The sequence below is a fragment of the Cetorhinus maximus genome, chromosome 20, assembly GCF_964194155.1.
Source record: "Cetorhinus maximus chromosome 20, sCetMax3.hap1.1, whole genome shotgun sequence".
NCBI classification, from domain to species: Eukaryota; Metazoa; Chordata; class Chondrichthyes; order Lamniformes; family Cetorhinidae; genus Cetorhinus; species Cetorhinus maximus.
The window spans coordinates 40,636,772-40,654,511 of NC_135898.1; the positions used below are offsets into that span (position 1 = coordinate 40,636,772).

Below are 17,740 nucleotides of genomic sequence, written 5' to 3' on the forward strand. Positions count from 1 at the left end.
TGGGGCGGTATCAACAGTGAGATGGTATCAGCAGTGGGGCGGTATCAGCAGTGGGGCGGTATCAGCAGTGGGGTGGTATCAGCAGTTGGGTGGTATCAGCAGTGAGGCGGTACCAGCAGTGAGGTGGTATCAGCACGTGGGGCGGTATCAGCAGTGGGGAGGTATCAGCAGTGGGGCGGTATCCGCAGTGAGGCAGTATCAACACGTGGGACAGTATCAGCAGTGGGACAGTATCAGCAGTGGGACAGTATCAGCAGTGGGACAGTATCAGCAGTGGGTCAGTATCAGTAGTGGATGGCATCAGCAGTGGGGCAGTAACAGAACGAGGGGCAGTATCAGCAGTGAGGCAGTATCAGCAGTGAGGCGGTATCAGTAGTGGGGCAGTATCAGCAGTGGGGCAGTATCAGCAGTGGGGCAGTATCAGCAGTGAGGCAGTATCAACATGTGGGGCAGTATCAGCAGTGGGACAGTATCAGCTGTGGGATAGTATCAATAGTGGATGGTAGCAGCAGTGGGGCAGTATCAGCAGTGGGGCAGTATCAGCAGTGGGGCAGTATCAGCAGTGGGACAGTATCAGCAGTAGGCCAGTATCAGCAGTGAGGTAGTATCAGTAGTGGATGGTATCAGCAGTGGGGCAGTATCAGAACGTGGGGCAGTATCAGCACGTGGGGCAGTATCAGCAGTGGGACAGTATCAGCTGTGGGGTAACATCAGTAGTGGATGGTATCAGCAGTGGGGCAGTATCAGCACATGGGGCAGTATCAGCAGTGGGACAGTATCAGCAGTGGGACAGTATCAGCAGTAGGCCAGTATCAGCTGTGGGGTAGTATCAGTAGTGGATGGTATCCGCAATGGGGCAGTATCAGCAGTGGATGGTATCAGCACCTGGGTCGGTATCAGCACTGGGGCGGTATCAGCAGTGGGGTGGTATCAGCAGTGGGGCGGTATCAGCAGTGAGGCAGTATCAGCACGTGGGGCAGTATCAGCAGTAGGATAGCATCAGCAGTGGTGCAGTATCAGCAGTGAGGCAGTCACAGCACATGGGGCAGTATCAGCAGCGGTACAGTATCAGCAGCGAGATAGTATTAGCAGTGGATGATATCAGCAGTGGGACAGTATCAGCAATGGGACGGCATCAGCAGTGGGATGGTATTAGCAGTGGGGCAGTATTAGACCCCAAGCACATATTCTAATTTTACTACCTCAGGTACTTCATACATGTGCACAATCTATGCATATGAGCACACCATGTAATGAAATTATACTTTATATGATTTAATAGATTACCAGCATGTAGTTCTTTCTGTGTCTCACCTTGCCAAAATCAACATTTGCCAATGCCCCCTTTACTACTTATTACACAATTCACTTTGTGAGCATTTAATGGTTCGTACTGAAAGGATCTAATGCTGTCCTTCTTAGTCTTTGGAAATTTTGCTCTTTTAGGTATAATAAAGTGAGTCATGTAGCTTCCTTCCAGCAGTAAATTCTCCCTTGCTCTTTGGCATTTGGATGAAAAATGTCATTCCCTGTTATTTTAAATTGTGTTAATCACCTTGCTACATTCATACATTTCTGTGTAAGTCCTGTGTTTTCTGCAAATATATGTAACTTTTACTGTTATCCCTATGACCCATGTATATCCTTCATCGCTATGGTAAGCAGAAATTTGAAAATGCATTCACCAACTGCGTGAGAACGACTTTTTCTTTGTTATCTTTAACATCTCAAAATCATTATCCCTATATTTCCTTAATTTGTTTACTGAGAAGCATTGACCTCATCTGGAAATTCTTTCACCGTCTGTGCAATAACTGAAATCTTTAATTATCACTTAAAGGTGATACCAGTATATGTCCTTCACTTCTATACTAAGGCAAGGTGATATTCTTCCTTCCTCTTAGTGATGTTGTAAAGGTTCTTCCAGACCCCATGCTAGATCTCTGCAATGGTCAAGTTCTCGGTTGGCCCTACTAATCCCACAGTCCAAAGGACTTTTGTCAGTCTTGTGGGCCTCAGAGGTTTTTATTAACAATACTGTCAGGCTAAACTGCTAAGTCCTGGTCAGAGAGAAGATGTCCTTGTTGTGCCATGGTTAATTAACAGCTAGGTGTGATTTTTACCACTTATGTAGAAATCTAGCTGTTCGAGAAAGTGGAGAGAGAGCATCATACAGGTGTGACAGCATTGATCAGCTTTTCCATCCCTGTGCAAATTGCCACTGCAATAGTTCATGCACCCTCAATTTTATTTTGGATTTATTAAATTATGTAATGTCAATGACATTAACTGCTTATTATATATAAATATATATTAGGCTTTTGATGTTTGACCTTTGCCTCTGCCAGCATGTATCTGCGAAATAAAGGGACACTTGAGCCACAATTTTAATCTCTTCCCTCATCAAGAACAGTGCTTGGGAAGAGTTAAAATTAGGCTGAACCAATTTACTGGGCGAAGTCAAACCATTCACGACTGATGCCATTTCATCTTTACCGATTTTCAAGTGGGCTGAGGCTCCCTTTACAAGCAGGTGGGCACCTACTTTAAATTTAAAAGTTGCGCCCCGATGACAGGATTGGTGTCACAATGTAATTTTAATGCAGAGTAAGGAAGGTTTGCAGATAAGTGTGAAACCTGAAAGCCAAATTCTGGCAGGAGGCACTGACTGGTCAATTTTCTAAAATTTCTTTTGTGAGAGTTCCTTGTGACCCAGGAGGAGCAGTAGTGTTCCCACTCCCCGGTCCCCAGCTCCACAAGGAATCCTTTGACCTCTCCAGCCCCAGCACTGCCTCTCCCTTTGCATGCTGCTATCAGAGGCCAAAGCCTTTGCCCCCTAAGGACTGCTCCTTTGAGTCCCTGGCATCCTACCACTCCTGAGCCAATTTCCCACTCCAGCCCGCTGGCCCTGTCCTTGGTCCTTCTGGTTTCAGGTGGATGACAGTGCTAGAATATTTAAGTGAAAGCCAGGCCTTACACTGTGATCTCTATGAGGGTTTCCCTCCCACCTGCACCCTATCCCACCTCAGTAGCTTTAATAGCTAAAGAGGCTTCGGTTCCGAAACAATGAACTTCCAGCTGCCATATCTCCAACAATGAGACATAAGCACGAATATAATATACATGCAGACAAAATGCCATACTAAGTCACCTACTTCTATTTTATTAAAATTGTGTTCTTAGAATTTTGGAACGTTATGTACAAGATCAGATTCCAGGTGCCAAGGTTGTAGTGGAATCCATTGGTCCTCGCAGACATGGAGATGGCTTCCAGGAAGAGGACTATTCTAAGTCAGATCTGATGGTTTATGCCATTGACCCTTTGACAAACAGAGCCATATCAAGGAATGAGCTCTTCAAGTGAGTACAGTGCAGTATTAATCCTCTCAAAATTTGCCTAGCTTTTTTGTGTTTATCTGGAATTACATATGCGACCAATATTTGTCTTCTGCTGAAAGTTAGCGCAGTTAATTAAAGGCCTTTTATTATGCGAGGAAACCTGTATTAAGCAGAAAAATTAGAGCTCATGTGACTGTCTAATACATTTGTGTGATGTTTCTCTGTTAATTATTTTAATGGGGATGTTATCCTATTTACTGAGCTAATAACTACTAAAATAACAATAGTTGAATGTCATTCAAATGTAATGTGCTCATATACTAATATTACAGATTCTCTTAATCATAAAGCAGTGCATGGATTATCATTTTGCTATGCCTATGTATATTTAAATCTCCCCTACAGCGCCAGAAGTGGGAGAGATAGCCTCTGATATTTTTAATTCATTAGTCTGTACAATGATCACTGACTTTCTATGCCAGCATCAAATGTGCCACCTCAGTTTTCAACAAAATTCCTAAATGATGGTCTCTGTCCAATCAAACAAGAGACTCCTGTCAAAAATTGACCTCTGGGAGCTGTCTGACTGTGTGCTCATTTGTAAATACTTCACTGTACCAGACACCCTTCACTGGATTTTTGCAACATGTGATGATTATCTTTTCTTCAGTCTCGTTTTTTTAATGAGACATGCATAGCAGTATTTTAAATGTACTGCGAATTTCCAATTCTTATAAAAGCACTGTGTCACATAAAGATGTACTGGGAAGCTGTTCATTTGTCCACATTCAAGCGTTAGTGATGTTTGTTCCTATGTGCTCATTAATGAGAGCTGTGGAGGATGCTCTTTGCAATTGTTTAACAACAGTGATGACAGAGATGCTCATTAAACCTAGTAGAAAAGCAAAAGAAAAGTTCAGAGCAGCAGTTTTTACTATTTCTGCACCACTTCCCTGCCACATGAGAGGTCCAGACAACCGAGCCCTGATTGGCCAGAATAACATCCGTAAAGCTAAAACATCCCCATAGAGCACTTAACCTTGTGAAAAAAAAACGCAGAATGAGCATTTTTGATTGCTTCCGTTGAAATAAACATAAAGCAGTGAGATTAACACCTTGGAAGCTGGAAAATAACATCTTCCATCACCAACCCACCCCTCCACATAAACAGTTCTAACAGATTGTTTGATGTCACTCCTATAAATCACCTTAGAACATTTTACAATGTTAAAGACATTGGGCAGAATTTTCTGCCTGCCGGGCGGGTGGGCCCGACCCAATCTCCGACGGGCGGGGAGACAATCCCCGCCAGAGAAGTGGGCCCCACCACCGTTTGACGTCTGCCGGGAAGCGCTATGCGCCTCCTGTGCGGGGAGGGGGAATTCCCCAAAAGCGAGAGTGTGCTCTTTTGCGCATGCGCACGAAAGAGCCCACATCTCCCTGAGGCTAAGTGCTGCCTCAGGGAGGCAATCTGACAGCTTTAAAAACGTTAATAATAGAAAAAAAAATTCCTTAACATGTCACCCTCATATGACAATGTCACATGAGATGGAACATGTTCATAATGTACATAATAAATTTATTAAACTTTTTAAATCCCTACATGAAACCTCAACCCGCCTGTGAATGAGATTTCATGTTTTTTCTATCGCCCGCCAGGGCTCCTGGCCTGCCCACCAAAACTTAAGGTTGGACGGGCAGGTCCTTTAATTGTTTCAATGATCCTGTCAATGGCCTCAATTGGACACCGACAAGTCGGTGGGCCCACAGCTGATTTTGCTGCGCCCCCACCTTTCTGAAAATTTAAATGGGGCGGGATGACATTGGGGGTTCCGCCCGACATCATCCCACATCATTTTATGCGTCGGCGAGCGGGCCCCGCCCCCTGCTCACCGACAGCAAAATTCAGCCCATCATATAAATATAAATGATTGTTTACACTCCTGAGGTGGAATTTTATGGCCCCGTCGCAGCGGCAGCAGCGGTCCCGTAAAATGCGGCGAGCCATTCAAAAGCCCGATGACTTCAGCGGGACCGGAAAATCCCCACATTGGGAGGGGTGTAAAATTCCATCCCTGGTCTCGCTGAGCAGCATTTTCCCATTGGCGAGCAGGGAGGGGCGGGTGGCGGGGCCCATTCACCATCGCGTAAAATGACGCACGGTGATATCGGGCGTGTGTCCTGACGTCACCGCACGTCATTTAGATTTTCAGTTCGGTGGGTGTGCAGCCAAGTTGACCGCGTGGCCGCCGAACTGTCAAAGGCCTATTAAGGCCTGTTAAAGCTAATTAAAACAATTAAATGAGCTGTCTGTCCAACCTTAAGGTTGGCAGGCAGGTGAAGAGCCCAGGCGGCCTTCGCATATTTCATGGAACCTCATCCACGGGCGGGATGAGGTATAATGCAGTGTTTAAAAAAAATCAGTAAAATTTTTTCCAAAATTTCATTAACATGTCCCAGCTCATGTGACACTGCCACATGAAGGGACACGTTTCAAAAGTTTAAAAATCTTTTATTTAAAAGTTTAACACTGAAACAAATCTCCCTGAGGCACCTCTGTGCCTCAGGGTGATCTCTGTGCTCTTTCGCGCGCATGCATGAAAGAATGCAGGGAACCACTCAGGGAAATCCCCCCCCCCCCCCCCCCCCCACCCCCAGCCCACACAGGGAGCAATCAGCGCTTCCGGGCAAGTGTCACGCTGGGCGGGCCTTAATTGGCCCATCCATGTAAAATGGCAGCGCGGACCCGATCGGGGGCGCTGATCGGGTTTGTGCCTGACCCCGCACAACCCCCCCCCCCAATGGGCAGGGGGGGAAATTTCTGGCCTCTGTTTCTGCTTCTTCTTTAACATTATACCATTTCTTTATACCAAAATGTATCACTTCACACTTCCCTGCATTAAATTTCATCTTTTTAAAAAATTCATCCATGGGATGTGGGCATCACTGGCTAGGCCAGCATTTATTGCCCATCCCTAATTGCCCTTGTTCAGAGGGCATTTAAGAGTAAATCACATTGCTGTGGGTCTGGAGTCACCATGTAGGCCAGACCAGGTAAGGCAACAGATTTCCTCCCCTAAAGGGCATTAGTGAACCAGATGAGTTTTTATGACAATTGGCAATGGTTTTGTGGCCTTCATTAGACTTTTAATTCCAGATTTTTCTGCCATGGTGGGATTTGAATCCAGGTCCCCAGAGCATTACCCTGGGTCTCTTGGATACTAGTCCAGTGACAATACCACTATGCCACTGCCTCTGCCATGTGTCTCCCCATTTCACCACTTATTGACAATTCACTTCTGTTTTTCATTTGTGCATGGGATTTGGATATGAATGTCACTGACAAGGCCAGCATATATCACCCATCCCTAATTGCCTTTGTGAAGTAAGAATAGTGTACCCCTTAGATTCCAGTAAGAGTAGCAGGACCATGCAAGGTGATTTTTTTTTTGAGCTGTTAGCATCAATATTAATTGCAGTTTGAAAATATACACCTTGCTCTTAAATAATATATTCATGTCTGTGATTGATAAAGATTCCTAGATGGCAAACTTCTAGATATAAACAAAGATTTTCAGCCGTACTTGGGACAAGGAGGTCGTATTCTGGAAATTCGCACGCCAGACGTGGTGGCAAATGTACAGAAACAGGCACAAGCTGTGGGCTACACGGAAGGTGCTCTGCTGGCTCTGGCTATCATTATCATCCTCTGCTGTTTACCTGCTATTCTGATTGTTATGGTTACCTACAGACAGTGAGTACATACCTGACGTACTTTTATGTGGTAACTAACACCTGTGATTTAATTCATTATACCTTGAATTGAAGTATTTTGCCATTATGTCACCTTTAATCAGTGTTGGCTGGGTCAATGATAGAGTACATTTGACTCGCTGTGTGCAGTTGAACAGAATTCAATTCCCTACAAATTGGTTCTCAGTTTCTCCACAGCCATCTAGATGGCAAATAATTAAGTGTAACTCGCCCACAGTAAGGGGAATTTAAGAGTTAGCTCATTGCAGCTAGTACAGTAGTGCCAGTGATGGAGCCTTGAGGCTGAATTTTTATTGTGGGCTGGGGACCCTGATGTTGGGTGCATTTTTAGGTCACCACCCTGCATTGCATCAGCACCTGAGGGCTGACACAATTTTTTGAAATGCAAGCCAATTAGTGGCCAAGGTACACTCTCACCATCCAATTAGGTAAGGATGGAAGGTGGGTTCTTGAGGCTGAAGGGCCAACAGGAGGCCCTCCAGCACTGACACATCGACAACACCATTATCAGGTGGGAGCTGCCAGTGTAGGTAGGAGAAAGAGAGGGTGCCTCAAGATGGAGGAGCCTTCTGAACACTGCTTAAAAATTTGCAAAGTGGCCACAGCTGCTAGGTCATGATTGTGGTGGGGTCCCCCTTCACGGGGTGACCCGTGGCTGCAGGTGTGGCCACTTTGCACTTGCAGCCATGTGGTGAAGAGGGGGTGTTAAAATGGTGGATAGAACACTGGCCTCCTGGTCTGTCACTGGGAGGCAGTCTGTGTACATTGGCCGGGATTCAGTCTCACTGATGGGGACTGATTGCCGACTGGAGAATTCTAGTTGGCACCTACACAATGGCCTTAATTGGGCGTAAATGAGCTTAATTGGCTACCTGCCACTTGTGAGTGAGTTGCCATCAACCCCCCAAAACTGGCATGTTCAAAAATGGCCCAGAAGTAGGAACATGCTGGCAGCAATTGTGGGCCCATCAGCCTCCAGTCCTACCTCTGCATAAGGTGACCATTTGTCCAGTTTTATACTGGACAGTGCAGCTTTTAGCTGGCCTGACCACTGTCTGGTACTGGATGGCATCTCTGTCCGGTATATTGTGCCTTTGTACTCTTATCACAGAGAAGCATTGGAAGGAGCCAATGCTTGTTCCTTTCCCTATCTGCTGGAGCCTCAAACCGATTGGGACACAGAAAGCAGAAGTTGGTTTTCATATTTATTTTCCCCTTCACTGTGTCGCTCATTTACTTGCAATTAGGCTTTCTCCTCTGTCCATTGTGCTTTTCCAACTTGAACCGTGATGGATATACGTGCATGATGATATCATCTCCATGAGCGATGATATAATATTTGAATGTGATGACATAATCTCCGCATCAATGACATCATCCCCCCACCGCAGCAGTGTCCAGTATTTTTGAGTTCCGGCAGTGGCCATCCTACCTCTGCGCCCATTTAAAAATTTGACCCATCGTCACAAGAAACCTAACCATAACTTACAAGTTGGAGTGACTGAGGGTTTTTACATCCCTTTTTTAAAAATTCATTTTCAGATGTGGGCATTGCTGGCAAGGCAAGCATTTATAGCCCAGCCCCAGCTGTCTTTGAGAAGGTGGTGACCTTCTTTGTGAACCAGTCTGAACTGCAGTCTGTGTGGTGAAGGTGCTTCCCAATGCTTTCAGGTACGGAGTTCCAGGAATATAACCCAGCAAAAATGATGGAATGGTAATATATGTCCAAGTGACCTGGAAGGGAAATTGGAGGTAATGGCATTTTCATGTACCAGGTATGCTTGTCCCTCCATGTGTGATGGTGGCAAGGTACTGATGACTTAGTATAGAATATTCAAATATAATACGTCACAAAATTGCCTGGATTGGTATAAATCCATCTATTCTCAGTCCCCGATGATCTGATAGAGTCATATCCTCTTGCAGCTAAAGAGGATGAGGCCCTACTCTCACATAGATGCAAATCCTCAGCAGACCATAGGAGGCATGCAACAATAGCCAAACAGTGATGCTGCATGCTGGCTTTCAATTGGCAGCACCCCAGAGCAGATGGCTTAGACCTGCGTGCCTCCTCTCTTCAGCACCATTCATTCCAACAAACTGCCTCATCTGACTATGTTTTAACCTGTATCCTGGCCTTTTGAATTTTCACATTATTTTTCTTCTTTAAAATTTTCTAGCTCATCAAAAATTATGCCACTCACTGCAAAACATATTATCCCAGACTCTTTCATCAGCATCAGAGCATCACATTTCTGATTTTATTTCAATTTCATTTTAGTTTATTTATAAAGCAATTTGCAGATAACAACATAATATTCATTTTCTCTTTTGATGAATGTCGGTGTTGTGTTTGGCAATTGAATTTGCATGTCATGAGCACTGTTTGTTGACTCTCTGACTTGAAAGTATTAGTAGGTCAGAGTTTGGTTTGTTTTCAAACATCCTAGCGCTGTGTTAAAGGGTGAAACTAAATTTTATTTTCTTGTTCCAGATGGTCTTAGATTCTGCATCACTAATGGAAGTGATTAAAATGGTACCTTAAATGCGAGGGCTGAAATTCTGAGATTCCTCTGCCAGCTCAAATCCTCACTATTGGTGAGCGCAGATTATACAACCAGGGGGACTATATTGGTGCACTATCGCCAACCCACATGTGTGCCTATGGCGGACGCTCATAATTTCAGCCCTACGGTGTGGTCATTGATAATAAATGCACAGCATGAAATGAATTTTTAAGCTAAAGCACAAATAATTGTTTAACAATATTTTTTTTTGTTCCTTCTCATTATTGCATTATATCAGATTTAAAGAGTAAGTATCTAGCATTTATTTTAATATAGTTTACAAGTTATTGTATTTGTCAATGCATGTTCTGATTGTATGTTAACCTTAAATACTAGTGACTTAGATAATGATCAATTTACTAATCAATCCAGTTACTCAGTGAAGCAACATCACAGCCAGAGAACACATGATTAAACGTCTGATTATATTTTAACCTAGGGCAGAATTTTGCCCTTGATGGGCGGGCGGGCCCCACTGGCTCAGCGGCGGGCGGGCAGCCGATCGGCACTGCCAAAACGGGCCCCGCCGCCATTTTGAGTGGGCGGGCCGCCCATCAGGAAGCGCTATGCGCTTCCTGTGCTGGGGGGGGAGGGATTCCCCAACTGTCAAAGTGCTCTCTTTCATGCATGCACGCGAAAGAGTGCACATCTCCCTGAGACTAAGTGCTGTCTCAGGGAGAGCGCTGAAAGTTTCATCAACATCAAAAATAGAAAAATTAAAAAATTATTAACATGTCCCCCTTATGTGACAATGTCACACATGTTAATAACATGTTAATAAATATCACATAAAGATTATTAAAGCTTTTTAAAACAGACATAAAACCTCATCCCTCCAGTGGATGAGGTTTCATGTTTTTTCAGAAGCCCGCTGGGGCTCCTGGCCTGCCCACCAGCCTTAAGGTTGGACGGGCAGGTCCTTTTAATTATCCTGTCAATGGCCTCAATTGGCCACTGACAGGTCGGCAGGCGGACAGCTGATTGCGCTGTCTGCCCGCCTTCCTGAATATTTAAATTGGGCAAAATGACATTGGGGGTTCCCCCCGACATCATCCCACGTCATTTTCGCGTTGGCGAGCGGGCCCCGCCCCCAGCTCGCCGACAGGAAAATCCTGGCCCTAATGTTTCATAAACCACCAATTTTAGGGTTCACATAAAATTTCATGAACATTTAAATAATCTAAATTGATAGGTAATAAATTAAGTTGTAAATCAATGAAAATAACTAAGATTTAATTTTAGTGATGTATGTAAAGAGCTATTTCATTTCTAGTTTGTTGATGTGTTTGGTTTGTAGCCAATAGAATATGATTAACCACAAGCTTTATGCAGATGAGATGCACCTGAATGTCAGGTGCAATGAGATCGTGCCAGTAAAAGATACCAATGACAAAATGGCCCAAGAAATAGCCAAATTATTGTATTCCTTAATCAGCAAAAACACAGGAGTTGCAAAGCAACTTTGGTTGTTATGTATTTAAAAAGACTTGTAAATAATTGAAAGCACATGACTATACAAAGAATTTGTGTTTTAATTACATTGAATCATTGGGTGATTGGGTCACTGGGATATTTTAACTCATGATAATGGTTATGCTGGTGGTTTTCTAGCCTGCCCAGTTTTCTTCTTCATTCAGGTCAACTGCTGGCAAGGTACTCACCAGTTTCAGGGAGAAGGCAGTAGTTGGCTGGATAGGGGTGGGAAGCATGGTTCAAGGGGTTGAGAATTAGGGAGATGGAGTAGAGGAGAATCAAAGATTTGGTGACGCATAGGCATGAAGAGAAAGCAAACTAATGATAAAGCAACTGGTGTGGGGGTGTGTTTGGAGGTAACACCATAGGCAGAGTTGTCCCAGATTTGCACTAAATGCGGTAACAGACATGAAAAACGACGTTTTGCCTGCCACCACAATGATGGGTTTTCGCGCCATATTGTCTACTTGCAACAGAAAACACGCTGTCTCGCTGGCGGGCAGCCTCTGAATCTCTCACCACGCTGTTACCTCACCGTTTCCTCACCCCAGGTGCCATATCTAAACGGTAGCCGCGCACACAGTTCTTAACACTTGCAGCCCAGGACTGCTCCAGAAAAAGCAAAGAACAGTTCAGTGACCCGTCACTGGAATGCCTTTTGGAGGCCCTCCATGATGTCCTCACCCCTGCTCTGGCTGCAGGAAGTCCAGCAATCTCACCACTCTGGCTTGGGAGGCAGTGGCAGTGGTGATCAGAGAAGAGGTTGGCCATCCAGTGCAGAAAGAGGACCAATGATCTGAACCGTGCTGCCAGAGTAAGGCATGCGCGTGAAAGAGCGCAGCAATCTCCCTGAGGCACGGATCTGCCTCAGGGAGATTGAATGGATATTAAAATAATTGAATAAATGATTAAAAAATTTATTTAAACATGTCCCCTCATGTGACTGTGTCAGATGAGTTGGGACATGTTTTTATATTTACAAAAATGTATTTATTTATTTAATAAAAGCCTCCGGAAACTTCATCCCGCTCGTGGATGAGGTTTCCTGAAAAACGCGAAGGCCGCTAGGGCTTTTTGCCTGCCCGCCAACCTTAAGGTTGGACAGGCAGCGTTACTGATGACAATAATTGCTTTCTTAATGGCCTTAATAGGCCATTTACATTTCGGCGGGCGTGCAGCCGACTCTGGCATGCGTCCACCAAATTGAAATATCATGATGGCGCGCGATGACATCGGAACACAAGCCCGACATCATCGCGTGTCATTTTACGCGTTGGCATGTCAGGCTGCCCCCGCCGCCAATGGAAACATCCTGCCCCTGGTTTCACGCCATTGTAAAATCAATCGTGTTATATTGTCCGCTCACACCACCGAACACGCCTAATGCCGGCGGGCACAGAAAATCCCGGTCTATAACCACTTGGAGCTGTCAATTAAACTGTGAAATGGAAGGCATTCCACTGTAATAATGGAAGTTTCTGAAGTCAGTCATGCAGCTCAAATCCAGTAATGATAAATGTATGTATGTTCAACTGTTAAGCTGTCAAAGAATTTAAAACTACTGTCCTTTAAATCTTTGAAAAAACGGACTGGAATGTTAAAAGAATAATTTCTTGCTATTTCACTGTCTGTTGACATACGCCTGAGATCTATCATTACTGGATTTGTGCTGCATGACTGATTTCAGAACCTTCCATTATTACAGTGGAGTGCCTTCCATTTTGATTCACAGTTTGATTGACAGCTCCAAGTGGCTATTTGAAGTGGAACTATAAACTCTGAGGCTTGTAAACACTCCAGACAGTTTTTTTTCAAAGATTTAAAGCACAGGAGGTTTAAATGCCTTGACAGCTTAACAGTTGCTTTTGACAGTTCTGGCACTTTGACAGTTCCTCTTGACAGCTCTCTTGACAGTTCCAGTGAGTTTATGCACTTTTTATGCACATTCATGTTCACTTTTACCAATCCCAAAGGGCACCTTACCTCTCTCAAAGGGCAGTTTACTTCTCCCATAGGGCACCTGACCTCCCCCAAAGGTGTTCTGGGACAATATCCAAAGGGGTACTCGATCTCCCCAATGATGTGCCCCATCTCTCCAAAGGGCTTCGCAAAGTTTAGACCTGCTCCCACCAGGTCTAATCTACACATGTCATGCTTCCCATTCCTGGTCAATGAAATTAAGACATTAATGGAGGCAACTGCTGTTTTATATGGGCAGCTTTCCCCACAAAATTTGCATGCACAAATCCAGACCTATCCCCATTCTCGCCCCTGCCAAAATGGTAGGGGACCTATTCGCAGGCAGGACTTCCATATTTCAGCTTCTATTTTTGCAACAATGGAGAAGCTCTGTTGTTGCAAAAATTCAGGCCATTAGGTAGTGATGTAAATTCAGAGTAACCATATTAGATCAGAAGACAGGGCTTTGTGAAAAAGTAGATTTTAAGGAGGATATGAAAGAAGGGAAGCAAAAGGTCGAGTTTGGTTCTTAGGCAACTGAAACTCTTTCGAGTTATCAACAGTCACAGATTGCAACTCTTTCGAGTACAGTCACAGTTCTTGGTTTCCGGGAGTGGGACATGAACCCACAACCCTCTGATTCAAAGGCGAGGGTGCTATGAACTGAGCCACAGCTGACACCTCTCTTAGGCAACTGAATGTGCAGCCACCAGTGGTGGAGCAATTAAGATCAGAGATTTTCAATAGGCCAGAATTAGATAGGCACTGTGGGGCTGGAGGAGATCACAGTGATAGGGAGAGATGAGGCCATGGAGGAATTTGAAACAAAGATGAGAATTTCAAAATCGAGACATTGCTTGACTGGGAGCCAATGTAGGTCAGCGAGTACAGGGGTGATGGGTGAACAGGATGTTGGTGTGAGTTAAAATTTGTTTTGGATGACCTTAAATTTACAGAGGAAATTTACAGGAAACCAGCCAGGAGTGGTTTGGAATAGTCAAGTTATCAGCAACAAAGGCATTAATGAGCGTTTCAGCAGCAGATGAGCTGAGACAGGGGTGAAGTTGGGTGATGTTACAGAGATGAAAATATCCTCATTGGTGGCATGAGTATGTGGTTGGAAACTCTCCTTGGGGTCAATGTAACACTAAGTTGCGAAAAGGTTGATTTATTTTCAGAAAGAAGAAGATTGGAGTCAGTAGTTAGGGAATGGAGTTTGGAGCAGGGAGAGAAAACAATGGCTTCCGTCTTCCAAATATTTAATTGGAAGAAATTTCTACTCATCCAGTACTGGATGTTAGATAATCAGTCTGATATTTTAGCAACAGTTGAGTTGAGAGAGGTTATGATGAGGTAGAGCTGGCATTGTCAGGGTACATGTGAAAACTAATATTGTGCTTTTGGCTGATGCTGCCGAGGGGTAGCATATGGATGAGAAATAGAAAGGGGACAAGGTTAAATACTTGGTGGACACCAGAAGTAACAGTGCAGGAACAGAAAGAGAAGTTATTGTACATGATTCTCCGGCTACAGTTAGATAGAATGGAACCAGGTGAGAGCCATTCCACCCAGCTGGATGACAGTGGAGAAACGTTGGAGAAGGGTAATGTGGTCAACACTGTCAAAGCTTGAAGTTAAGTCAAGAAGGAAGAGGAGGGATATTTTACCTTTGTCATAGTCATGCACAATGTTGTTTGTGACTTTGATGAGACCCGTTTCAATACAGTGGTATGGGCTGAAAGCTGATTGGAGAGATTCAAACAGAGTTCTGGAAAAGCTGGACGTGAATTTGGGAGGCAACAACAGGTTCAGGGACTTCGGAGAGAAATGGGAGGTTGGAGACGGGATGGTTGTTTGCCAGGAAGGTGGCGTCATGGATTGTTTCTTTGGGGCGCGAGGTGATGTCAACAGATTTAAATGAGAGAGGCACAACACCTGAAGTGAGGGACCCATTTATATCAGCAATATGGGGACAAGGAGGGGTAGTTGGCTGGTCAGTAATTCAATGAGAATGGGGCCGAGGGATCATGAGGTGGGTTTCATGGACAGGATGAGCCAGAAAAGGGGAGGGAGGAGAGAAATAAGAGAAAGATGCGACTACAGAGCTAGGGCAGGGAAGGAACTTTAGAGAATGTTTGGCTAGTGAAAGGGAGAAGCATGGCAGAGGCAGCTGATCGGAAGGCCTCAATCTTAAAGAAAAAGACCCATGACCTCCTTGCACTTATTGTTGGAGATGAGTTTGGAGGAGACAGGGAGAGGGGTTTAGGATGGTTTGTGATAGAGAAAAGAAGCCAGACATTGTCTTTGCATTCTGGGATGATCCTGGACTAATGAACACTTTGGGCACATGAGTGCAGAACCTGACAATGCTTTATGTGGTCCGGCTAGATCTGATGGTGAATAGCTAAACTAGCTGCCAGTCCTATCTCTTCAAATCTGTAATCCTTGGACTTAAGGGAGCGGACATATGGGCCATACTGGGAGAATACCAGATTGAGAGGGAGTAATGATTTTCTTGGTGACGAGGACATCAGAGGTGGAGGTGAGGGTATGGTTAAGCAAATCAGTATCTATAGAAATGTTGTGTGGAATGGAGGACCAAAGGGTAGACTGGATTTTGAAAGCGCGGATATTAATGAATTGGGGATTTTTTCCTGGGGCATATACAGAAGGAGGTAGGTTTGGAGTATGGAAGGGGGATATGGGTGGTGAGTGATACAAGGAAGTGAGATCGCCTTACCTGTAATTGATGCAATGGGACTAGCAAGACCATGTGAGATGGCAAGGTCAAGGAGGTTGGGGAGAGAATGAATGTGATGAATAAGAGGGCAGTGAACTCAGAGGAAAGGGAGCACGATGAGTTGAGATGGAAGCTGAAATTACTGAGGATGAGAAATATTGCAGAGGCTGAGGGAGGAAAATAGTGAAGGTACTTCAATGAGAACATTTTTTATTGAGTGGGTGGTAGAGAATGAGAATTTTAAATGAGAGGTGAAAGGGGTGATACAAGGTGGGCTGCTCAAAGGAGGAAAAAATGCCAGAAGAATTCCCATCCTACAACTTTCTGCCTCTATACCTCACTTTCCTCCTTTAAGACACTCCTTAAAACCTATCTTTTTGACTAAGTTTTTGGTCATGTGGCCTATTTGTACCTTATGTGGCTTGGTGTCATACATTGTTTTATAATAATCCTGAGAAGCACCTTGGGACATTTCATCACATTAAAGGCGTTATATAAGTTGTTGTTCTGTAATGAGTCAGATCAAGGTATGATGCGGTGAAGAGTGCCACACCACCGCAGAACTCGTGGGGCAAGTGGTGGAACATTTAGACATATGGGGAGATTTCATTAAGGAAAAGGTGTCATCACCGCTCATCCAGATTTCCAACAAAGGCCATGTTGTTGATGCAATCATCCACAATAAGTTCATGGATGTCAAGGGCCTTGTTCACAAGTGAACATACATTGGGCAGCGGTGACAGCTGATTCACTGGCAGAGTTCAGAGGGTCAGCAATATTCCTAATTTTTCAGAAACTGACTTATGTTTTGTTTTAGATCTATAAAATTAATTTTGAGTTTCAAAGAATAGTTTAATGGCTATAAAATTTATACTGAATATTTTGCATTTTTGTGTGTCCTTTTTAAGCTTATGAATACAACTTAATAAACTCAAAAATGTCTAACCAGTACTTCTCTATAACTTGGTCAATTATCAAAACTATCAGCTCTTCTGTGCATTATGATGAGCAAAATTTAAAGGAACAAAATGTGAGCCTCTTGAAAAATGATTTGATGTAAAAAAAACTGGTTTGTTTTGTAAGATGCGATGGTGAAAAAGATGACATTTTCTCTTTTAATAACCAAAATAAATTAATCATTTGAGTGAATCTGACATAGCGGGACACAGGATGTTGATAAAATGGTTCTGATTATCTATTTTGTGTTTGAATAGGCGGCAGGCAGAGTGTGCAAAGACGGCAAGAATCCAGATGACTTTGCCAGCAGGGAAATCAACCGGTGGCCCAACGACTAATCTATATGAAGAACTGGGTGACAACACCATGTAAGTCTTCAGAGAATAGAGAGAACTTCTTAAAAAGTGAACTGTGCACTATTTGTATTTAATGTCTGTCTAGTGACTTTTTTTAATGTACCAAAGGCCATTTCAACCCTTTAACTTTCTAAAGGATTGTATCTAACTTCTGAAGTCCATGTGACTGACAAATTAACTAAAATTGGGTCTAAAGTAAGCCATCAAGTATTTCTACCCTTTAATTTTCTACAGGTTAATTTTTGTTGGAGAAATAATGAGCACGAGTGATACAAGATTGCACTGGTTGCTTTTTTTAAATACACTTCCAATGTGAATGCGTACACATACATGGCAGTGCTTCCCTCTGGGAAGTGTCTGCTGCAATTAGGGTTATTGGGCAAATGCCATCATCAGAAATAGAAAATCAAGGAGTTCAGCTTTGTACTTCTATCTCACAATGTGACTCAGTGTAGTAGCTTAGACCTCTCAGTATGCAGTATAAGTCATGGGAACTGATCATGCAGGCTGTGTGCAGGGAGAAACTATGTGAACAAAGCATACAGACCTAGTGAAGTCTGGCAGCTGCTTGTATT

At 43.9% G+C, this 17,740-nt stretch overlaps 1 protein-coding gene across 1 annotated transcript in view; it reads left to right on the forward strand.

The window, feature by feature from the left end:
• pcdh15b (protocadherin-related 15b) overlaps positions 1-17,740 on the forward strand; it is a 1,616,824-nt gene that overhangs the window by 1,516,389 nt on the left and 82,695 nt on the right. Inside the window, exons 35-37 of the mRNA XM_078565941.1 lie at positions 3,184-3,360; positions 6,875-7,093; positions 17,067-17,177. Of these exons, the coding sequence (XP_078422067.1) occupies positions 3,184-3,360; positions 6,875-7,093; positions 17,067-17,177 (507 nt within the window). The remainder of the gene's footprint in view (positions 1-3,183; positions 3,361-6,874; positions 7,094-17,066; positions 17,178-17,740) is intronic.